The sequence below is a fragment of the Plasmodium knowlesi genome, assembly GCF_000006355.2.
Source record: "Plasmodium knowlesi strain H genome assembly, chromosome: 9".
Classification (NCBI taxonomy): domain Eukaryota; phylum Apicomplexa; class Aconoidasida; order Haemosporida; family Plasmodiidae; genus Plasmodium; species Plasmodium knowlesi.
Genome location: NC_011910.2, coordinates 28664 through 55686, shown reverse-complemented (window position 1 = coordinate 55686; position 27023 = coordinate 28664). Strand labels below are relative to the sequence as shown.

Here is a 27023-nt window from a genome sequence, read left to right as displayed (position 1 = left end):
ATACCTTAATGGTCCCTATTGCATTTTCTCCTTTTTTTTCAATTTTTCATGTACAAAAAGAGGAAAAAATAAAACAGTATGGGGAATTCTTTAATTCTTTTTTTTTTCCTTCCATATATTCCTTATTTTAATTGTATAACAAGAATGAATGATCAAGGAATGCCTTTTTATAAACGATTACTACAATGGTAATGAAATAACATAGTCTTTTCTGCCCCCAGCACCCCTCCTTTTTTTTTTTTGATAATTTATCCATATCCAGTCATTGGTATGTTCCCCTCTTTTTTATTAAGCATCCGCGATTTAATTTTCATCACAAATATGAATAAGGTTCCATTTACCATTCTACATTAACTTCTTCTTTCTACACTGGAAAAGGTATGGTAATCCTTTCTGCTCATTTTTCTTTTTCTTTTTTCCCAATTTATTTCCGTAAAATGGAGTATTATCGCTGTATGTCCTATGTCATATAATGGCTATACATCGAATGGGTATGTGTTGGAACAAATTGAAAAGGGGAAATATGAACTTTATTTTTACCTAAACAAAAGGTACGATCAGTATAGACACAAACGAAAAAGGGGAAGCAAGAAATGTGTAGTCCCCTATTATTTGTATTATCAGCTCTATGAGCAATCATGTACATATATATAGCATTTTAAACGTGAAGTGGAAAAGAGCAAAAAAAAAAAAAAAAAGCCGGAAGGAATAGTGCACACAGGCGGGTATACAATGTGCTAAGCTTTTCCTTTTATAGCAATGTTAAAAAGTATATTTAGAGGGAAACGGAATTTCCTTAGAATAGGCGCAAGGTGGACACGCTCAATACGTATATATAAATGTATATACCTGTATATGTGCATAGTATATATGAGTGGTTAGTTCGAGTTTACAATCTAATGAACCTAGTATAGGCGCCAATATTATTTATTTTGAATTTTCTTCCAGGAGCCTTAAGCGTTCATTTCCTAAACGTTCCGGAAGAACTGATCCCCTTTTTCTCATTATGCAACTTTTCCATATCATCCTGGTGGGCGAACATAAATTTTATTCATGACATGTGCGAAGTAGAAAGAAATAACACTACGCCTACGGTTTTTTTTCATGATATGTAATACACATCATGAACAACCTTTCCTTATTGGAGATGTCCTTCCCTTTATATATAATTTGCTTTTGTTTATTCCGCATGGGTTCCTTGGCACATTTGGAAGTGCGTAGAAAATGGATATGGGGGAAAGGAGTTCCCCTTTAGGAGAACAAAAAAAAAAGCATTGCGCTACCATGAACTCGTTCAAAATTACCTTATCGGAAAGGAGGAAAAATTACAACGGGGCTTTGTAACCCGTGTTGGGTATGTTTTTCCGTCTTTTGTCAAAAGGTGCTTTCATTACCCCTTTCGTTTGTTCGTATATGGTAAAGATTAAAAAAAAAAAAAAAAAAAAAAAATTGGTATAACACTTTATATGTTATATATACCCACAGAGAAAAGGGAAGCAACAAAAATTGCACATGGTAAATATACCCGTCTTGGTATGAATACGTATAGCCACATATACGCATGTGTTTGGCCAAGAAGATGCGTCATAAATTATCGTATAAGGGTACAGTAGTTGTTCCTTTCCCCTACGGAGGGGTTTATCATCAAATAAGAACATTTGCGGGAGAACTTTTATCACAGGGGATGCTCATTTTTTGTTTCATTCCTCTTTTGAATAGACTTTTTTTGTCCCTCCTTTTATATCCTAAGTATGTAGGAGTAGGTTCTACATTGGTTTTTGTATTTTAGAAAATGCAAAGTTCGCATGTGGTTGATAAGTGGAGGGAGGATGATGTGCATTGCGCATATTTTGTATAAACACCACGAAGCGGGGATCATTGATATATATCACGCTCATATGCCGGGACATTCCCTTCCGTGCGTAATGCACATGCATGATCCGCGAGGACGGGAGAAAAGAATAATTTTTGAAGGCTAAAATGGTGTTATGATTTTACCCTCCCAAGGGATAAAATAATAATGCATATAAGTTTTCTTTATTCAATTTGTTTCCATTTAATATTTTTTTATGTTAATTTATGGAGGTATTTTTTTATGTGGCGCAACAATTAGTCTTTCCTTCTTTCCTTGTTTTTCTTTCTTAGCATCCTTTATTATTTTTTTTTTTTTTTATTAGAGTTCCTTCTTTCCAGAAGAATATGAAATGTAATTCTGGGTACCTTATATATTATGTTCCAACTTGTGTACCTATACATTTCGGTAGCGACAACGTAACTTTAAAAACAACTTTTTATTTTCAACATATTTGTATTAATTTTTCGTTTATTTGTTCTTTATTTTATTTTTTTTTTCTTCTTCCTTCTCTGTTTTTTCCTGTTATTTTGCTGAATATTTTATGTATAATACTTATTAATCGATTACCATGAAGAATTCCTGTAATTTTTTTCGTCCTTGCATATTTATACTTTTTAGTGTGAAGTAGTTAAAAAAAAATATGCTCACCCCCCCCCCCCCCTCGCCCCTTTTTTTATTACTATTACTTTCCACTTTCCTTCTTTCCTTCTTTCCTTCTTTCCTTACATTTTGAAGTACATGACATTTCCTTCCACATTTATGGACATATATATACATGTACATAGTTGTATATATATAAATATATATGTGTGTATAGTTATGTTCATTTGAAAGAAAAGAAGGAGGGGAAAGGTGAACCCTGGAAAAAAAAGAACAAAACAAAGTATTTTAATTTTTTTTTTTTTTTTTTTTTTTTTTGAATAATGAATTATGCACATACATTTTGCTCACATAATGTTCCTTCATTTTTCTCATACCAACATGATCCAAACATTATTATGCTAGTGTAGTTAATCTTTTCGTCCTACCGAAAGCATTGAAGAGTCTCTCCTTTTTAAATGCAATCATATCAGGGGGAACCGGACAAAAAGAAAAAAAAAAGAAAAGAAAAAGGAAAAGGAAAATGCATACTTTATCCTACTCTTTCATTAGATGGTTTTCCTTGTCCCTGTTATTATGGAATAATTGTGAATATGTGATTCAGGTTAGACATAGAAATGGGCTTTGGAAGGAAGTGCCTGTGTGTACATATCTGTGTTATATATCTATGCACATGCTTCTGCGATGTGGTGTAGTGATTGTTGTTGTGATTGTTGTTGGTGGTTGTGTAGTGGTTGTGATGATGTAGTTTTTGTGTGCATTCGTATTCATAATCGCCCAACATTTTCAAAAGAGGGAGTGAGGAGCGGGTGCACTTCCCTTATAATGCAAAATTGTTCGAGAACATTTCCATCTTGCAGATATATATATATATTTTTTTTTCCGTATTAATTCCTTCTTCTATACATTAACCTCCCCCTTCTTTCAGTATAACTTTGAGGAAGCATGGAATGATGGAGTCCGTTGGAAAAATGCGTCGAACGTACGCTGTATCCGAATATTAAAAGAAGAGGGGAATAAATCAGTGGACATGGATGATAACTTTTCCTCATTAGAGGAAATTATGTTTGGAATAATTAGTGGCGATGAAGGTAACGTTGAAGAAGGAACCAAAATATTTTTAGACAAGGAGCCTCTCATGGGAAAAGTGAAGAATGGAGTGACGAAAGAGAAATTTCAAGGAGGAATTTCTTCCTTAGCAGGAAGTGGTCAACATAAACCGAATAACGTCTTCCTAGCTAAGGGTGGAAGGTATGCATTCGATAAATGCAACAAAAGGTTGAGTAACAATGATTCAGATGATTATGATGATGATGACGATTATGATGAAAAATATGAGAACCGAAAATATGAAGACAGAAAATATGAAAACGGAAAATATGAAAATAGAAAATATGAGAACCGAAAATATGAAGACAGAAAATATGAAAACGGAAAATATGGAAACGGAAAATATGAAAATGAAAAATATAAAAACGGAAAATATGAGAACCGAAAATATGAAGACAGAAAATATGAAAACGGAAAATATGGAAACGGAAAATATGAAAATGAAAAATATAAAAACGGAAAATATGAGAACCGAAAATATGAAGACAGAAAATATGAAAACGGAAAATATGGAAACGGAAAATATGAAAATGAAAAATATAAAAACGGAAAATATGAGAACCGAAAATATAAAAACGGAAAATATGAAGACAGAAAATATGAGAACGGAAAATATGAAAACGGAAAATATGAAAATGAAAAATATAAGAACGGAAAATATGAAAACGGAAAATATGAAAATGGAAAATATGAAAACGGAAAATATGAAAATGAAAAATATAAGAACGGAAAATATGAAAACGGAAAATATGAAAATGGAAAATATAAAAACGGAAAATATGAAAATAGAAAATATGAGAACAAAAAATATGAGGAAAAGGAAGAGTATGACTACAAATATGGGGATGGTCGCAAACACCGTCCTAATGATAGGGACAACTGCAAATATAGCTATGATCCGTTTGATCGTAATGATTGTGATAATCGTGCAAATCGAACTGATCGCGATGTTCGTAATCATAGCCATGGTGGTCTATATCTTAAAGGTACAAACTATATTGAATGTCGGGATGATCGACGTGATCAAAGGAACAAAAAATATCGCAATACATATGATGCATATTATAAATATGATAGTGACGAAGATGAGCATGATAATTATGATAGTAGTTATAGAAAACCTTCAAATAATGAACAATATACATTCGATAATAAAGGAAATAAGTTACCAAGAAAATATCCTGCCCAAAACCATTGTCCGAAACAATGGAATGACAAATATGAAAATGTGAACAAAGATGGGAAAACACATGTTCCAATGAATCTAGACGACAGTGCAAAAAAATTATCCAGTTTATTAAAGAACAATTTTAGTAATTCAGAGGAATTATTATCCAACTTACAGAATAAGACACCTAAGAGAAAAATAGAAATCAAACCCAAAGGGCTGTTCAATAAATTGTTATATACTATAAGAAAAAAAAAAACATTTCTACACGTTGCATTGATTCTTTCAATTCCTTATCCATTAGTTCTGTTTGCTTTTAATTTAGTTGCGTTCGGTATATCCTACCTTACAGAATGTGTAATATTATTTGTCATATTAGCTATTGCATCTCACATAATAGCAGGATTTTCCTTTTCGAAGGTTGTTCTATCTATTGTACGACCCAAAGAAAAGGAGAAGATATGTCAAAGGAAATCAGGAAATACAGAACTTCCTCAAGAAAAAAAAACCACATCTACAGAAAATCTGATAAATCAGAAAGAACATAGAGATGCTAACATCTCAGTAGGCCACTTCTGATATTATATTATGATTTTATATTTTCATTATATCAACCTTTTTATGATAATCCATACAATATGTATGATAGAATTCATTCATATTATTATATGTTATCGTGAAATTTTGTTTTAAATTATAATACTGTTTGCTTTTTTTTTTTCCGAATGAATATGGCTTGTTCATATGTTCCACTATTGCTAATATAATCAATTGTTTATTGATATTATGAAGAGGGACGCATATTAAAAAGAGTACGTCGTGCTGTATTCTTTATATTCGCATATAACCCACAGGGCCATTATATTCTACATGTAATGTATTATGTAATGATTATCATAGTTATTTCACACAGTGAATAGTTTTTTCTGTAGAATGCTCCTCTATTTTTTTTTTTTTTTTCTTTTCATTATGAATTAATATTTCTATTCTTTCCCTTTTTTTTCCTTTTCCTTTTTTTTTTTTTTTTTCTTTGGGTAAATTCACTGCGTATATACGTTTTTTTTTTTTTTTTTTTTTTTTTTTTTTCTGTATTCGTTTAGACACCATACATAATAGAACATAATTATGCACCTCGTTGAATCTAAGAAATGATAATTCACAGAACTACATATAACTTCCCTCTTCAATTTGCGCGGCATTTTATAATTTTTTCGGTAAATTAAACTTAAGGAAATATTTTAACTATTAAAAAAGAATAATAGACCTTTTTGTTTCTGATCAACGGAAAATAATTAAATCGCCATTTTCCAGATTCCTCAAACTAAATTCATGTATTTTCCTTTTTCATGCTATAATTTTATCTCTGCATCATGTGAATTGCATGTTACTTTACCTACAAAAGTTAAATGCTTCATTCGGAGAAATTATATACATATATATATGTTTATTTCCTTTTCATTTTTCTCACTTTTAAGATGTGCCATGTTATAGAAATATCCCTCTTTATACATTATAATAGTGCGTTCTTCATGTGAAATGTGATTCAGCAAAGCACAATCGTAAAGAACATCCTTCATTACCATAATATTGGTCCATTTCCACGGGTCCCGACGAGCCGCAGTTGCTCAACATATATATAAAAATAATTCATTACATTCTTCTCGGTAGCTTATTCATTAATAATTTTTTTAATAATGTGTACATATGTTTACTCCCCCTCAAAATTGTACTGCTCCTGGTATTTATTAGTATATACCTAGACAACCTATCGAAAGGAAAAAGACATTCCCTACATGCGCAAATAGAATTAACCACATTCCACATCATGACCTAATTCATGTACCAAACAGTATTTATTTGTCAACCGAACAAAAATTTGAATAAACCTTCTCTTTTTTATTCTTTCTTCATACACCTTTATCTAACGTTGTGCCCTGTGTGGGAATTATGGCAACAACAATATTTTTATTTATCGTAATAGTGTTAAAAAGAAAAAAAAAAGGGGGGAATTTATATACAAGCGTAGCTATAGTGTAATAATAACATCTTTTGTCATTAGAAAAAATGTTTAATTTTTTCAGATTGCACATTTATATTGAATTTTTTTTTTTTTTTTCACCCTATTATGTAAAGAAATGAATGGCAGTAAAAACAAAAGAACCATCATATAGAGAACGAGTACTATTATCCATTATTTGAAATGTAGAAAGAAATGACGACCGTAACATTGTTACATCAGTAAATGTAAAGAAGTGAAAATAAAAAAAAAAAAAAAAAAATTCTTAAACGCATAATCCTTCTTCCTAAAAATGTGAACAAACGGAATTAACAAATTAGCACGCTTAAATAGTTTAAGGTCTTACTTCTTTTTTAACATGTGCGCCACTATCATACAGGTGATGGCACCCTATACACATATCTTTCCGTGTTGCACCTGTTAATAAACGAAGGCAATGTCACATATCGACAACATGTAGTAGAACATCATATCCCCGTCATTATAACATGTTATTATATTTTTCTATTCGCACAATTATCATATGATAAAAATTCGTTCTTATCATATTGCCTGAATTTTTTTTTTTTTTTTTTTTTTTTGCAGTCCCTTTTACACTATTGTACAAAAGTGATACAGACTTTTTCATTTAAGGTATAATACTACTAATAAATTAGCCCCATCCTTTCCTAACAATATACATTATTCGAAATAATACCGTCCCATGGATGTATACATGCCATAAAATTATGGTATCGTTCTCTATCTGTGCTTGCCCCCCTGTGGAGTCAGTGAAGTATGTTGACAGAAAATTTCTTTATGTATATCGTAGAACACATAAGAACAATGATATAATTATCCTCATAGAAAATATTAAATTGATGTTACACAGTATGTTTTTTCAGCATGCTCATGTATTTATCATAATGATGAAAATATTCACATCCCCTTAACTCCTACGCATACATTCGTGGCCTGTTGATTTTTATATATTTTTATGACTACTCATAAACCCTATTTTACATAAATCATTAATCTAAATTTATTTCAGTGTTAGGAAATGCACAATTATTATGTCTTTAATATGAAAGAGGAGAATTTAATTGATCCATATTTTTATACCCACGACGTTTTATTTACTTCATAAAATATTTATGCGGGAAAATAAATATTACATTATTATAATACACTTACATAAGAACTTTGCATAAATATATAGATATTTTTTTAAATAAAACCATAGAATTCAATCTGCACACTAAGAACAATTGTCCCCAATAGCCCACTGAACACAGGTAGCGGCAATTTAAATATGTAAATAAAAAATTTATAAACATAATTTATAATAGTACACTTCATAAATAAAAGGATCTATATATAAAAATTAAATGACATAACTTTTGTGTGCAATGGAATGAATTAAAATGCATTAACTAGTATAAAACATTACTCGTGAATTATACATTTTCTCACCTTTAAATATAGAACTTTTTTTATACAATAGCGTAACGCAATAAATTTTGAAAGGTATTTGATGTCCTTCCTATAACCTTGGTATGATGCGAATAAACAAAAATTTAAAAGTAGTAAAAGGTTTAAATTATATAAGAATATTCAGCACTTATACCTATAACTTAATATGTATGTAACTCCTTATTTTAAATGAATACTATTATTAAAGGGAGGGAAAAAAAAGTATATTTTTACTGGTATGTTATATCGATTTCAAAGGAATTCTGTTAAATTTGCTGAAAACAAAGGGAAAAGTAAAATATAATAAAATGGGAAAAACATTTAATTACGTAAAAAAGAAAAAGAAATATGTATATAATGCATGTATAATGTGCACATAATTTTGCGAAAAAAAATATACTAATACAGAAGCACCTTATTTAAACATTAATAAATAGAATTTACACGAATAAGTTGTGTGTAAGCTGGAAATGAGCATTTTATTAATGATACTAGAAATAAAAGAAAAAGAAATGTTATCTATTCATAGTACTCATGAAAATATTCATAAAACTATAAATATATATATATATATATATATATATATTATAAAACAAAATTCTGTATATGTGTTTTTCCTTACTAATTAATTCATACCCTACTGAGAAAAAGAAAAAAGAAATAAGTTTTACACATCATTATGGTATCAAAACGCTTTAAGAATTATAGTTATTATTTATAAAGATTAGTAATATGTTCTTACACATATCACTCTAAAAATAATTTCACATAAATGATGAACTTCCAAGTATTCGTGTACATTTTTCTCATATAGCAATACGTAACTAAAATAAAAAGCGTTCAAACTATAAATAAAAAAAGAACTTCCTTCATATATTACTAAACTTTTTTATTTTTCCATGGAATGATATATTTTACTAATAATATCCTTCTTATTATTTCATGAAATATTATTTTTATTGGAGTAACTGAAATATTACGTTACTTTTAAATGGCTCATTTATGGATGTTCACGGAGCACACTAAAAGCAGAAGCCTTATAACATTCACAATAACCACGTAAATCAACTTTTATTTTGTGCTATATGTATATTAATAACCGACAAAGTTTGAAATACATCAGCTTAAATATAATAGTTATAAAAATCATCAGGAGGAAAAATCAGGAATCAAGTGGAGTGTGTTAATGAATTAAAAATCATAGAACTAGTTAAGAATATATTCCTTTATCATACCATATATAAAATACATCGTATTCATGTTTTCTTTCTCATAAAAAATTATCTTCGATTGTGCATTCTTGCGTTAAAAAATTTTACATAAATTTGCGGCGTATAAAATTTGAGCGAAAGAAATATTGTAGCACGAACTTCTTAATTAAATTGAACTTTATAAAACACTTTTTTAATTAAATTAAGTATAAATTCAAGGCATAAATTTAAGAAAAATTGTAAATAAATTATCCATATTTATAAAATAAAATAAGTTATTTTATATAGTTCGGATATAACTTTAATTAGAAAAATGTGCTATCGAGTAAAGTACTAGATACAATTGACATTACTCAAATACTCATTCATCATATATATATGCTTCGAAGTAATTTTCGCTTTTAAATAAACACACAGGTTATTTATAGATAATACTGCTACATTGATATATATATACATATATTAGAGAATTATTTTATGCTTATTACTTTTTACACCACATAATTATATATAGTGTTATATTATTATTTTTACAACAAAATTAAGGTAGTATAAAGAGCTTAAAAGAGTTGCTAAATTTCAATATATTTATATAAATTTATCCTAAACTAAGGAACATTTTATAATAAATTTAAAACCTTCCTAAATAAATCTATGGAATATATATACATTATACGTAATTTCATTCGCAAATGTGACCCTTTAAATTCGCGCAATTTTTATTATTTCCTATTATACTTATATATACAGATTAAAATGGGAAACCTCTATGAATTGCAGCGCTAATGATAGTACTATATTTCTATCTAATTTTTTCTGATTTTATTTATTTATTTTTTCATCAACACTATATTTGTATTTATTTGAACATAGTACATTAAATGAAAAGGGGTTATATTAGAACATCCTTCTGTGAGACGCAGTTATTTAATTATTAGTAGTTATTTTCATATGTGTAACAACATGAATAATACACATATTTAGTATGTATATATGTGAACATGCGCCTTTTCAGAAAAAAAAAATAAAATAAAATACAGAATATGAAAACAATATAAGCTAAGCTAATATTATAGACTTGGAAAATTACACATTACAGGAATATTATACATTACAGGAATATTATACATTGCAGGAATATTATACATTACAGGAATATTATACATTGCAGGAATATTATACATTACAGGAATATTATACATTGCAGGAATATTATACATTACAGGAATATTATACATTGCAGGAATATTATACATTACAGGAATTATATATTACGAGAATTATACATTACAGGAAACCCAGTCGTAGCTATCATTGACGCACAATTTACCTGCGTACACACTGAGGAGAATATTTATGCATAAACGAGATGGTTAAACTTTCAATAGATATTATGTACTGTACTAAGAGATTCAACCTGGCGAAGACACAGAAACACTATTAAACCTAAATTACCATAATTCCGGAATTTATCTTACTGTTGGAAGAATTATATACACATTTTAAAAAGTTATATACCCCTTTTATAAGTGTTATTATATACAATACACAAATGGAAAAAGTTTAGGCATTTTTATATTCTGCTACTTCTTGAAATTATATTGGGTATGAAATTATAAAAAATTGGAGCGAAGCATTTAAGAAGTTGTGTGTGAATTGTAAAACACACATTTGGAAATGAATAACATAATAATAGATAACAGTTATATATAAAAAGATATGGAAAAGGATATAAAGTTCACTATAAAATTAAAATATTGCAATAATAATTATTAGTTTCCAGATGGATTCCTGTGGGACTTATTTGCTATATATTTAAATTCCTCCTGAAATTAAGCTATGAGCATATTTATAAAAAATTATTTTAATATACATAGTATTAATAGTAGAAATTGTTTTAGGAATGGCAGGTGAACAACCAGTAAGTACGAAACCCTCAAGTCAAGTGAGTGTAAATGATAATAATGCTACAGTTCCGGATGCAAAGGAAATAGTAACTACTGCTGTATTTGCAGTAGATGGTATAGTGGAATTCGTTCAAAGAGAAATACTCTGTGCTCATATAAAGGATGAAAATCATGTTATTTGCGAAAATAAAGAAATAGCCATTTCAGTTGTAGTCTTTTTTGTTTCGACCGTGCTCAGTATCATATATGCCATTATTTCCAAAGTAAAAAATAATATTCTCTAATTTTGTCCATAATATATACAAATATTTCATAAATACGTGCAAGTGTACCTTGTACAATAAATGTATTATATATGTATTATGTAATTTTTTTTTTTTCTTCAGAGTATTAAATATGCAAAAAAGCTACGTAGACGTAGAAAACACTTAAGAAAAAAAAGAAAAAAAAGAGCAATAGAAGATGACGATGATGATGATGAGTATGACGATGACGACGAGGATTACGATGATGACGATGATGAGTATGACGACGAGGATTACGATGATGATGGTTATGACGAGGAGAACTATTTATATGAAGCAAACACTTTACAACACCAAATGCAAGGGTGGCTAGGACATAATGACCAGGGGCATGAGCATCAAATTTATCAGCAGTTCATGAATCAAGGAACAATGTTACAACCACAAGTGTTACAACCACAAATAGTACTTCCCCAAATGCCCCAACAAGAACAAGTGCTACAAGCACAAATAGTACAACCACAAATGTTACAACAACAAACAATATATCCCCAAATCCAACAAGAACAAATCTTCCAACCGCAAACATTATATGCTCAAATGCCCCAACAAGAACAAATATTACAACCACAAACAGTATATGCTCAAATGCCCCAACAAGGACAAATTCAACAACCACAAACAGTACATCAGCAAATACATGGAAACGAATTAGATAAAAAAGAAAAAAAAGGAAAATCTGAATTTTCCTCAAAAAATGAACGAACTTATTCGAATGGTAATATACTTAATTTAGGCTATCATTCAATGGCATAATAAGAAGTAACATATCTTGAATCATATGTTATGCATATTAACAATTATGGTAGTGACAACCACTGTAAATTAAATTTAGGTATAAATAATTAAAAAAAGAAAAAGAAAAAAAAAGAACAGACATTTGGAGGAAATATTGAATAACACAATAAATATATAGTTAAAGTAAATAAGCATTATGTATGTAGCACATTACCATTAAACTGAACGAAATAATATCATTCATAATATAGAAAAAGAGGACGAAAGCTAAGTCCTATAATAGACACATAATAATAAAGAAGAGCAACTAAAGTTTCAAATAAAATATAATTCAGTTCGAAATTTTGTAAATGTATGTACTATAATGAGTTATATCAGAAACAAATTCTATAATATAAGCACACACAAATATTGAAGCATAATTATTACATAATTATATATTTAAAGCAATTTTTAATGTGTATTGTAGCAAACCACAATACTATAAGGAACTCATTGTAAATAATAAACGCCATTAAAACAAAACAGAACAAAGAAGCTTTATATATAAAAATCGCAAATAGTTCTTACAAATTTTCATATATATACAGTACAACTCAAGAAGTGATAATGCATATATATTTACTTTTCATTTTTACATATACCAAGTTACGGTGTAATAAATGAAGTAGTAACATAGAAGATATATATATTGCCAGAATGAATAATAAGGAAAAGATTGTAAAGAGTATTAAGATATATTTATATAAGAAGAAAAAGTCATTAACATGATTAATACGTATGATATTTTTTTATTAAAAATATGATTTAAAAATTTTGCTTATATGTATTTTACTGAATTGAGAATATAAGTACCATGTCGATGTGCTATATATAAGATAATTCCAAAGAAAAAATAAAATTACATTTATTTAAAAATACTCCAAGAGCAAGCAGAAATGTGAAATATACTATCAGCATATTTAATGGAAAGGATGTTTTTATTCGAAGGATCATTAATCAATACAGTGTGGGAACACTTAAGAATAAATTGCTAACTTCAAGATAATATGTATCAGAAAACATATTTTCAATATATACTTAGAGTATTATTTCATAGGAACTATTTTTATGCAGATATAAAAATGCTTTACTGAATATGTAAAAAAATGATATGCTGCTAAGTGGAAGTACAGAATAGAAAAGAATATTTTGCTATATTACGTATATTCTTTCTCATCAGTGAATATAAAGTAAAAATAAAATATTAAATAACTCATGCGCTATAATATTTCTTCATTATACATACATTAGTGAAACCTTTATAACATAGGTTGTTGTAAAGGAATACTGTATGAAATTTATTTCAAGTATTCATTTAACGCTTTATTACAGGAGAAGTTAAGAATGTTATTAGACAGGAAAAAATACATGTTAATTAGGTAGAAGAAATTGAAGTCCCCCAATATTTACCATATTTACCATATTTACATTTTCATTTTTTGAAAACTTATTATGTATATTCATTTGAGTTTGTCTATAGCATGAACATATTTTCCATTATTTGAATGAACAATTCAAAATATTCCGAAGAGATAATTTATGTCTCCATAATAAATACATTATTGTGTAATAATTAAACAATCGCTCTCATCAGAATAGCACATGTGACAAGAATATATATGTTCTGAATTTTCAATATTTCAATTTATTAAGCTTTTCAGTAAAAATTTGATCCGTATAGACATTTGTGATATGGTTATTAATGGAGGGAATAAAACACGGAGAAATTAATATTATAATAACGAAAATGTATTTGCCACAATTTCAAATACCATATCAATATAAGTGGTATCTTCACAGCACTAAATAAAAAAAAAGAGTAGCATATGAATATAGTCAAATTTTCAGAATAGTGTGTATTATGAAATAATGTACTAGGGCCTATCAAATAAAGTGTCTCCTGAAATATAGGAGCAAATATTATTCGTAATTATTATTTTAATAAATGTATTATTGAAAATTCAAAATTTTTTTATTCGAATTAAACGTTTGGAGCAAGAAATACGTGAATAATTCCTACGCACAAACGATATATATATTTATATATGTATTTAAGCATGCGATTATGAAAACATATATAACTCTGTTAATATTCTTTCATATTTTTTTTCAACCTTTTTTTGTTTTGATTGAATTTAATTTGTCTATGCCATGTATATTTTGTTCACAATAAATAAGAGAACATCAAATCATTCAACTCATGTTTTTCTATTTGAGATATTATTGAAGTTATAAATTTTATACCTTGTTAAGGATTCCACAAAGAGCATTTTTTTTTTTTTATGTTAATAAAATTATATTTCATATACCATATTGGGGGTTACATACTCGTGTGTTAGGGAAAGGAAATATGAAACATTAATTTATATTTTGTTCTACTTCTCACGTTATAAATATATATAACTTTTACTAAATTATATTAATATCTGTAAATTTTAAAAATATATAAAACAATAACTGTTCAATGCGCACAGAAATGTATCAGGGCAACAATATTGTAATGATCATCATGAAGTTTTACCACTTTATACTAAAACGTCCATAGGATACTTTTTCTGTAGGAAAAAAGTTACAGTAATTACTTCAGCAACGATCATAGCATATTATAGAATAGTATGAATAAGGGACAAGTCATCTTTTCATTTTCTTTCTAACTCACTTATTTTTTCGTTTTCAAACTAATGTAACAACACTTGTGCACATTTAAATATTTGTACACGGATCTGCGTTGAAGCCTGATGTTTTTAATAGTTATATTATTGTTGTATATACTTTAATAATGCAATAAAATTGCATATCGTGCAATAACAAAGTAGTTATTTTTAGGGGGGTGTTATTAATTATAACTAGTTCATTATTATATAGCACACCAAATATTAGGTAGTATGTAAATTCTCGATATTTGGGACAGTTACATATAACGCACCATCGTGGAGCTCATGGCATTTAAAAATTTGAATGTAATGTACAAATATAATATATAAATATATATAGTATATACACATTTTCAATTATTAGCGTTTACTCTAAAATTGTAAGAATAAGGTATTCCCCCAGACAATATCTCTTTTTAGAAGCTAATCAACAATTTTGGAATATTATTAACCCCTTTTAATAATTATTGTCAATTATTATTTTACAACAATTTCTTTACAATTATTATTTGGTGAAATTATTAAAGAGAAGAATTGATTCATATTTAATTATATAATCAAATAACTATCAATATACTCGTTCAAAAATTAGTGAATAACAATTTTACATTTTTTTTCGGTGGCGTGCTCCGTTAATGATCATATACTGTTATTGTCTTTACTAGTAACATCAAATACATATTTTTACACATTCTAAAATGACACTGAAGCATTTTTGTACAGAAAACTATAACCCTGCCTAATGCCCAAACTTAAGGTATGCACAAAATTGTATTATGTAAATGAAATTGTGCAGAGGAAAAAAGAAAAAAACGCACAATATGACGGAATATAGATTGTCTATATATTAATCCTCCTATTGAATAAGTTGACTTGTGTTATGGAAGCTGGAGCAGTCATGTCTAATTTGTTGTGCACATTTACTTATGACGTTTAATTACTAGTTGTTTTTTGTTTTTTGTTTTTTTTCCTTATGTAACATTTAATCATGTTTTATTGAAGTTATAAATTTTAATTTTTCTAGGCTATAGAATATACTGATTTTATATTTCTTTACATGTGAAAAATGAAAGAATTATTAATAGGGAGCTTGGTATTTTCAGAAAAGATTTGATTCTATATGAAGTTATTGTTATAATAATGTATTTCTGAGAACATTGTTTCACAGAAAAATTGAAGACCGTATATCTGAATTAATTATGGCTCACCTAATTTATAGCGGGCGTGAGCGAACAGAATGTAATTAGAATTAAAAGAAGAAAATAAATTTATATGGAAAATCACAAGTACAAGTACTAGTCATTAAGCATAAATATACAATAATATTGATGCATTATCAAAGCAATATAAATTTTATAGGGAAAATATAGTAGATAAAATAAATTTTTAATACTTTCAAAGTATTGTATTGTAATTATATTTTCTCACCAATGGAAAATTCGTACTTCACTTTATATTTTGAAATTGTAATGTTTAATGGAATATTTAATAATCATTCATTATAATATTACCGTATAATACAAATAATTTACAAATGAATAACACTAAGAATTATAGGAAAAGTTACATTATGAATAAAAATATGTAAATTAAATTACAGTGAATTATTCAGCTGAATTAAATATTCTCTGAACCCAAAGAGAAAAAAAGAAAACATTCACACAAAGCAAATATATGAATCTATTAATGATAAATAAGTACCTTATTGTTAATTTATTATAAATAAAAATGTGTAAATTGGGAACTCCATTAAATAAAAGTATAGATACATATTCAAATATAATGTGTAAGTACAATATAATAAGGAATTAGCGAGTTACTCATTGAACCTCTTATTTAAATTTACATTAGTAAAATAAACTGATATATAGTCAAAGTAAAAATTATGACATCATAGTTATTAATATTATTGGATATTTTTTCATAAAATACACACATCCAATTTAAGAATAATACCTATAAAAGCAAAGCACATATGTGCGGAGAAATATATTTGGCAAAAATAAATTATTGCATGTTACCTCAAATTATTATGTAATAATATATTGTGAAGGAAAAAAAGGAAAATTTTCTGTGCTTCACATAATAATGTATTTGTGGAATATAATTTAGAGAATTTGCTAAATGACTCTAAGTCTTTTTTTATATGATTGTTATTCCATACATCAATACTTCAATTATAAAGAAAATTTATAAGAGAACCTCGGTGTGAAATAGTACTTAACACACCAATCTCCAATTATTGGAAAAATTAGAAGACTAAGAATCAAATAACTTAGCTCAGATATCTTTTATCACATTGGTCCTCAGAATGGGAATTTACAGTTTATAAGTAATTATCTCATATCCAATAACATTAAATATTATTTGTACTGAAATATTGAGGATATTTGCAAAATTTGTCCTTACATTTGTAAGTTCATATATATTTAGGGGAATCTTCATATAATGGATTTCTTCACATTTTTAGTAATAATATTGATATAGGTTTATTTATTGTGTATACATATATATTAATGAACATAATAATTAATGGGGAAACTATTTAAATTATAATATGTAATTAAAATAAAGGAAGTCAGAAAATTTTTTTAAGGGAAAGCACGGAAATAAAGTATGAATATAAGTAATTAAAAATCATGAAATGAGTGTAAATCACATAAATTCAAATAAATAAGTATATTGAATTAATTTTTTATTATGTATTATCTACTTAATTAAAAAAAATTTCAGGATATATTATGCATTCCCTCACACCGCTAATATTCCAGGTACGCATCTCCTATTTTAATATATAAAATAAATGTAATATATAATCAGCCATTCAAAGTCATTAAAACGAAGCACTACAAAAAATATATGATAAAAAATTAAATATAAAGTTAAGGCATATAATATAAAATAATTATAATAAAAATTTAAGGAATTATTTTCCAAAAATAAAACTCCATAATACATGTAGTTATAATGTGTATCAATTCTTTCTATTAATAGTATTACCTTTCGAGTAAAAATAAAATTAATAGCCGCGCTTTACTTATATACTTTTACATTGAGTCGTACACTTAATTTAATATTATTTCTGTTCCTCATTGAACGCATATATTCTTGGAAAAGTATGAATTCAATTATTTACAAGTAAATATTTAGATAAATTTTATCAGGCCTTTAAACTAATCAATAATATTTAACTTTACGTCGTTATTTTTACAACAAAATTAAGGTAGTATAAAGAGCTTAAAAGAGTTGCTAAATTTCAATATATTTATATAAATTTATCCTAAACTAAGGAACATTTTATAATAAATTTAAAACCTTCCTAAATAAATCTATGGAATATATATACATTATACGTAATTTCATTCGCAAATGTGACCCTTTAAATTCGCGCAATTTTTATTATTTCCTATTATACTTATATATACAGATTAAAATGGGAAACCTCTATGAATTGCAGCGCTAATGATAGTACTATATTTCTATCTAATTTTTTCTGATTTTATTTATTTATTTTTTCATCAACACTATATTTGTATTTATTTGAACATAGTACATTAAATGAAAAGGGGGTTATATTAGAACATCCTTCTGTGAGACGCAGTTATTTAATTATTAGTAGTTATTTTCATATGTGTAACAACATGAATAATACACATATTTAGTATGTATATATGTGAACATGCGCCTTTTCAGAAAAAAAAAATAAAATAAAATACAGAATATGAAAACAATATAAGTTAAGCTAATATTATAGACTTGAAAAATTACACATTACAGGAATATTCCTTTTACATGTAACCCAGTCGTAGCTATCATTGATGAACAATTTACCTGAGTACACACTGAGGAGAATATTTATGCATAAACGAGATGGTTAAACTTTCAGTAACACCAGTAATTATATAGGAAGAAATATTCAAATGAGGACACAAAGGCTTACACACGTATGAACATTAATCTTTGATACATTAGCTAAGACGAAGGGGGGGAGAAATATATAATGATTTAAATTATTTATGCACCTATTATGAAGTATTTTCTTTTTTTTGGGGGGTAGAATACATAAATGGATAAAGGAAAGCATTTCTTATAATTTTGTTTAGTACTTGGAATATTATAGGACAGATAATTTTAAGGAATAATTGTATATAATTCAATAACATTTTTATAAAATGTCCAAAATTTTAAAAGTACCAAGTGAATAATAAAAGGATAACATTATAGTTTATGAAATATGGAAAATATACATTGACTAATAGTGAACTGAAAGAAAATGTAATCAATGGTGTGTTTCACATGGATTGTCATCTGGCATTTTTAATATATATGTTAATTCAACTTATAATGGTGTTGTGCGAAATTCATTGAATCTATAGTGGTAAATTTTTAATATGAAAAATGGTCGTTACAATGACGCAGGAAACACCCACTGTAAAGGCGAACGAGGAATCCGTAGATGGAGTTAAAAGTGCGGTGGTTCCCGTATTGTTGTATATACTGGGTCCTATAATAACGATTTGCGATCAGTCAGTAACTTTCCTTCAAGAAAATATACTGTGTCCTCTTGTTAGAAATGACAGGGAGCATATTCTATGCTGGAATAAAGAAGTAGCATTCCCAATCTTATTTTTTTTCGCTTCAACTGTTGTGAGTATCATTTATACTATTACTACAAGAGTAAGGGGAAGCGTTATTCGAAAAAATATATAATATATGTAAAAATTTCATATATATGATTAAGATATATTTATAGTAAAAATGTGTTAAACATACGTTTTGTTATTTCTTTTTTATTAGATATATAGAATTCTAAGGGAACCTAATGGTGGAAAAGGGAGTTCTAAAAAAAAAAAAAAAAAAAAAAGAAAATATGAAGAAGAAGAAGAAGAAGAAGACGAGGAGGAAGAAGAGGAAGAGGAAGAAGACGGAGAGGACGATGACGATGAAGAAAATAATGAAAAAAAAGGTAAAAGGCGTAGGTCACAACGACAGAAGCAGAAGAGACAAAGATATGAAGGACAAAATTTTCAACTAATGCATCAATCTCCAGTGCAGTATGCTCAAATATATCCAAATTTAATGCAATATCCGCAGATGTGTGCAACTCCAATGATATATCCACAAATGCAGCAGCAACAATTGGAGATACAACCGATGCAAATTCCACAATATCAACAACCTCAAGTGCAAATTCCGCAATATCAACAAATGCAAGTGCAAATTCCACAATATCAACAACCTGGAATAAATGCAATTGGGACAAATAAGGAAAGAAGTAAAGAACAAACAAATATAATAACCGAACGTGAGCATACACAATTGGAAGATAACATATATCATTTTGGTTACCATCCCACATAAAAGTTACTTCTATAAGAAATAAAGAACAAACATAAGCTGAATTACTTGATATTGTATATTAACTAAAAAGGTATATATTACACATTTTATTTTCATTCGAATATTAGAATAAGAATGAATAAAACGAAGGAGCAGAAATATTAAACAGTATAATATGAAAACAATTTAATTAAGTGAAACAATGTTATGAATTATAAAATTCTCGCAACTGTCCATGATATTACCACATTAAGGACAAAGTATTATTTGCTTTCCTCTATAGAAATATAAATTAATGATAGTAATATATAATACACAAATTTTCTATTAAATTTTAATTAATATCGCAGTTCATGTGAAATAATGAGTAATGAGGCTATCTAATTGATACAAATGCATTCATTGAAATATAAAACTGTTAATAAATTATATTAGTGAAGAATTTATTCTGATATATCATTTAACGCAAACATATTACTGTAACAATGTATTTATATAATTATTAAAACTAAAGAAATATTGCATTAAGAAATGATAGAAGTTCGCAGAAATTGTTTACAACACATAATATGACTTAAAATTTTATTACATATATACCTTAAACTTTTTTGGTATATTAAAATGAAGATAAAAAAGTAAATTAATAACACAAGATTGCTGTATAAAAATAGGGAATAAATAGGACGTAGAATTTTCTAGGTATCCATAATCCATATTAATATAAAAAAGAAATTAACAAATAATATAAATAACCCATAAGTGTGAATCTTATGAATAGAAGAAAATAAAATTATAGTATTATATACGTGACCTATGTAAACCGAGAACGTATATAAAATAACTATGTAAAATACATGGGACAATAAATAAAATGCGAATCATTGCCATCAGGAATTAATCTGAAGTAACATAATATTTTATACATTGAAGCACTATATTTAATATAAAGAATAAATATTTCAAATGTGTCTTGTATTATACATTATGGATAAACGTATGAATAAGTTATTTGGGGTAATGAATTTTAGAAAATATGTAAAATAATTAACCCCTAAGAATAAATATATCAATTTGTAAGGTTCAACTAATATTTTACATAAAATTACATAACTACTTTTTTATGTTTTAAAGACTTAATTTATGCGAACACTTAAAGAGATAATTAGGTTTCCTTAAAATAACACATCCATTTGTCGAATTATTAAATTTTGATTTATTTAATATATTATAAATTTTCCTCGCTCCTAGTGGTTTCATATATATGTGTACTGTACATAAATCTTGTATAATAGTTATTAGTAAATAAAATGATATACAAAGAAATACAGAGCGCTGTGAGGATGACTTAATGTCTATTTGATAGAATTACAGATCACTAAATCAATAAAAGTTAGGCTATTGTATTAGAAATTTCACATTATATAATTACGCTTCAGTTCCATTTTGTTAGGATCATCAGCATTCAAATGAAGGGTGTTATAATATTTCATACTAGGCTGATCCATTATTATTAGTATTCTTATAGAACTCTATTAGCAATTATTAATGTATGTAATATTTTATTAAAGCATTTGAATGCTATTAATGTGTGTCCAAATTAGGGACACGTAGAAGTGTTAGGAATATTCATATTCAAAAGAAATATGCACATAAGTTCACACACACATATGTAGTTGAAATAATGTTGTTATAAATAGCTCTTTTGGAATGGTTATACATATTTTAACTATTCAGCTATTCTTCAGAAGAATTATTTTGTAATTGTCATATTTTTTTAATTCATAAGTAATAAATAGACAATAAAATTTTGAACAAAATATATTCTCTTTCTGCAGAATTAAAGTATATACGGAATATATTTCCTTGCAATATAAAATCACAATGTTACTTTTTTAAATGAGCACAATTAAATATACCTTACACTATTTTTTTTGGAATATATTCTAAAATAATTATCTTTTTAGTTATATACTTCTATGTAAGAATAAAGTTTATACTGGTGTTAATATTTTTTACTAAATGCATTTTTCAGTGTTTATAGTAATCGCACAAGATTTGCCTATCATTAATTTATATTAATATTTGCAAACCTTCTGGGAGCTAAAGCGTTATGGATATTCTAAAAGAGCAATTTGATGGGAAATAATAATGTGGATTTTCATCTTGCTTTTCTTTGTACATTCAATAATATATATCATATGCTAGTTTATTATGAGTATATCAGTCATTTCTCGTAATTTTAATAAATAACTAGGATGACGCAAATATTTGTAAGGGTTATATGAGTTCTTTAAATTTTTTCTCTCAGATTCTTCAAATAATGTACTGGTTATTTTAATACGTGCTGTAAAATATAGATGCAATAATTCATTCCTGAACATAATATGTTTAAGAATTATATTTTCCGTTTTTGTTGTCTAATACAGTTGTAGAACTTTAGGAAACCTGGAACTCTTTAAAATTATAATTTATAAGAAAATTTTAATATGACTAATTTGTTATAATATACCTTGAATCTTAAACATTACGCCATAATTTGTCATTTAATGTAGCAATTAAAATTGTGCAATACTATCTTTGCAAAGTGTTGGGTTCGAATTTTAAATGTAGTTTGAAACTAAAATAATTATTCGTTCTACACATTTCTAGTTGTAATTATTATTTTATAAATAAGGGAAGAATAACATTTATATCGTTCATAATAATTATACAAATAGTTAGTAAATGTGTAGTGCGATTATTATTTTTGACATTTTATGAACACCCTATATGCAAAATTTCTTCTAGTAATTGTGAATAAAAGGATAATGTGCTCGTTTATAATTATATGATCTTTATTGCATTATAATAATTATAATTCACTACTTCTGTCATTAATAAATAATACCTTTAAACTTTAAGTAAAATTTTTAAATATAGTACAATTTACATGTTTTCTTTTTAGAAATATCATAAATAGATTTTAACATATTGTGAAATAGCACTTAAAGATTATAGTTCAAATGTTCATAACTTTTATATGTCCTTAAATTTACACAAAATGGGATATCATATTTATTGCTTCATGGACTCGAATTTTTTATAAAATTTCGATCGCATGAATAAATATGTACTTCTTTAATGAAGGGTGGTTTATATTGCCTTATTTATTTGACATGAGATCATATTGTAATAATCCTTTTATTAATGAAAAATAGTAAAATTATAAAACATTATTTTTATTTTAGGTGTCTTTAGAACAGGTAATTTCATTAAATTTATTATATATATTCATTAAAAATTATAGGCGCTAATAAATTTGTACTCATTCTATAAAGGATTGATTTAAGAAGAAGGAAACAAATTATAAATCACTCTTCAACGTCGAAAATTACTAAATGAGTGCAACAATATGTTCAAACACAATTACACGATAGTTGTTGATCTTTCTTCGAGTTGGCGAGTATTGAAGGAAAGAAAATAGAAGAGCAGGTTGATACATTAAAATTGATCGAATTACAAATGATATATTGTAGTTGATAAATGCTGTGGAATTTATTTGTCTTTAAGCTTTAATTATTAAAAAGGCGAATACAAAAATCCTAATGGAATACTCTTTGGACTGAGCCCTTAATATAATTTTAAGTGCTTATTTTTCTAAGACAGAATATACGCGAAATCCAATTTAGCATCTTACAATTTATAAATGTTATAAACCTTCTTATTTCTGGACTTATTATCACTTAGTGAAAATAGTACACTGAAACAATATATTCTTTATTTTATTATTAAACAACTATGCTTATAATTTAACGGAAATCTTATAAATACTTATTAATCGGGAAAGTAGGATTTAAGTGTGTATCATGTATAAAATAGAAATCTCTGTTAAACGTGGTTCACTTTCATAACGCAACAATCCACTTTTATATTGGTCCCCCACATAACACTATTTATTAATGCAGATTATTCTTAGTTTTACTAAATATTCAACGATGCTTATGATCAAATTTAGGAAATCATAAAATATATTACGTATTTTAAATGAATACACGTTCGTCACAGAAAAACAATAATTATTTTTACTGCTATATCCTAGTATAACAGTAACTTCCTGTTTTCTTAAATATTCACTTAACTCTTTTTATAAAAATATCAATGTTTACTATAAGTGATTGATTATCGCGATTTTATGGAAAAAATGCAGTAAATTTTTTATGTCTTTAATAAAAAAGAAAAGAGAGCACTGAAGTTTCCGTAGTATATTTAAAATATATAAGTTTTACCACATTTTATAAAATAACATTATAGTCTTCTATTCTTAGGGACTGTATTTAATAATAAAATGAAGGGAAACATTATTTATAAAATATAAACTACTAATCACACACTTTAAACGTATGCAGTGAATCAGTGGATTATGAGGTTAATGGAAATAGGAAATATTATCAAAGGGGAAATATTTTTAAAAGCAAAGGAGCATTAGAGTGTCCTATAATACCAGTTATTAATGTTATAATGGGAGCTATATATATTGCCGAACAATTTCAATTCCCCAAAGAAATAAATGCATTATTCCATATAGGAATCACATATTATCGTAAAAAATATGTCTTTTCACGAATTATATAATTTATCCCCTTAATGAACATCTTTTTATATTGAATTACAAATGAGCAAATGCCCATAATATGGAAATATAATAAGGAATATCTCCTATAGCAATCATGCGAAATACCAGAAAATTGTTAATTTTAAATATTAATGACTTATATATTAGTGTAATATTCAAGTGCTCATTTGAAATGTATTCTTTTTTTTTTTTTAAAGAAGAAAAAAAGGAGGGACCTTCACGCAGCACACTGATGGTAATAATCCATTAGTTCTTACTTCAAAGTTTTATAATTAATTTCTATACCATTCAAGAAAAATAATAACATATATATATGAGCAAAATGCGTAGCTATTGAATAATAAAACTTATTTATTAAGCGCAATTTTAATAAATTAAATTGAAAAAGGCATAATTGAATTTTTGCACCTAAAATGTTATAATTATTAATAATATTTTAACGGAACATTAACATTATATACATTAAATTATCCGAATAAAATACTCTCATAAGTACAATGTATTTTAAAATTAGGAGGAATCATATTATATACATTCTTTAATAAACTGATGTGTGTCTTATAGTTAATAGAGGTGCTGCATTAATAATTAATATTTATAGAACAATATAAGAGTGATACCGAGCATTTCAGTATTATTTTATAAAATTATAGTTTTATGCATTTTTACTTCAATTAAATCGAATATCACTATGGGCGCTCTATGCGAATATGAATAAAATTTTTAATCCCCCATTTTTATTTATGTGTAAATAATAGAAATCGTAAGAATAAATATACGTACAGCAGAAATATATTAGAATTTTGTTCATTGGGGTTAAACATGTTATTCATACAATACACATTTATGAAATGGCGTAGAGCAATATTCTATGGAAAAGGATGAAGATGCTATAATACTGCTTACGTAGCACACATATATTTAAAATCACCCGCATGAAGCATCAATTATTATGCCTTTTACTAGTATACGGTATAACTTTATAAATGTGTATAATTCATAAATTAACATATTCTAACTCGCAACATTTGAAATTATATAGTGTATAATTGATTAATAATAGTTTTTAAGAAGATGCTCATAGAATAAAATTACTAAGGAGGAAATGGAAATGACGTAAGAAGAAAATTTTAAGTGATGCGAATAACCTTGAGTATATGTTTTATGGAATAATACAATGAAGTCGATTTTATTAATTCATTAATTTCTCTAATTAATGAAAATATCATACCCTTCTTTTAACAGTTTCCGCTGTAGTTCCAAATAAATATTACCTCTATTTTAAGATATAGAAATGTTAAATTAACAGATATACTTTTGTTCTCAATAACTTGGAACCTTACAGAGTACGATAGAAGAAATTAAATATTTCCTTAATACAAATATTGAATGTTAATAATAAAAGAAAGACTAACGTAATTTTTTAAAAAAGGAAAAAAAGAATTATAGCAGAAGTCCCGTATTCTGCACATCTCTGTTTCTTGCTATATTGGAACGTCCTTAAAAATAATAGAAAAAAATTGAAAGTTTTGGTCCTCATAGCGGACCATATAATAATTTAATTGTGTAAATATACGTTCAAATAATAATTGCGTATAAATAAAAAAAATTATTTATAATAATACTATAAATTTAAAAAAAAAAAAATATATATTTTTTTCCATATTACTTTATTTAAATATATTAAACAGTACAGTGTTATTTATATTCCTAAGATCTTAATATGTAAAATATCTACAGAATAATATAGTTAATAATACTACCTAATGAAAAGGATTAAGGAACATTTTATAATAAATTTAAAACCTTCCTAAATAAATCTATGGAATATATATACATTATACGTAATTTCATTCGCAAATGTGACCCTTTAAATTCGCGCAATTTTTATTATTTCCTATTATACTTATATATACAGATTAAAATGGGAAACCTCTATGAATTGCAGCGCTAATGATAGTACTATATTTCTATCTAATTTTTTCTGATTTTATTTATTTATTTTTTCATCA

The 27023-nt window shown here is 26.7% G+C and overlaps 3 protein-coding genes across 3 annotated transcripts; all 3 read left to right on the top strand.

Moving 5' to 3' along the window:
- Positions 1 to 2978: 2978 nt before the first annotated feature.
- On the top strand, positions 2979 to 5312 carry PKNH_0900500 (Plasmodium exported protein, unknown function; the record flags this gene model as incomplete). Its single annotated transcript, XM_039114036.1, has 2 exons — positions 2979 to 3059; positions 3384 to 5312. The coding sequence occupies 2 exons, from the start codon at positions 2979 to 2981 to the stop codon at positions 5310 to 5312; spliced, it is 2010 nt and encodes a 669-aa protein (XP_038969666.1).
- Positions 5313 to 11316: 6004 nt separating this feature from the next.
- Positions 11317 to 12381, top strand: PKNH_0900400 (uncharacterized protein; the record flags this gene model as incomplete). Its single annotated transcript, XM_039114035.1, has 2 exons — positions 11317 to 11583; positions 11707 to 12381. The coding sequence occupies 2 exons, from the start codon at positions 11317 to 11319 to the stop codon at positions 12379 to 12381; spliced, it is 942 nt and encodes a 313-aa protein (XP_038969665.1).
- A 7076-nt stretch (positions 12382 to 19457) lies between these two features.
- On the top strand, positions 19458 to 20420 carry PKNH_0900300 (uncharacterized protein; the record flags this gene model as incomplete). The annotated part of the gene is made up of 2 exons (XM_039114034.1): positions 19458 to 19736; positions 19857 to 20420. The coding sequence occupies 2 exons, from the start codon at positions 19458 to 19460 to the stop codon at positions 20418 to 20420; spliced, it is 843 nt and encodes a 280-aa protein (XP_038969664.1).
- Positions 20421 to 27023: the final 6603 nt, after the last annotated feature.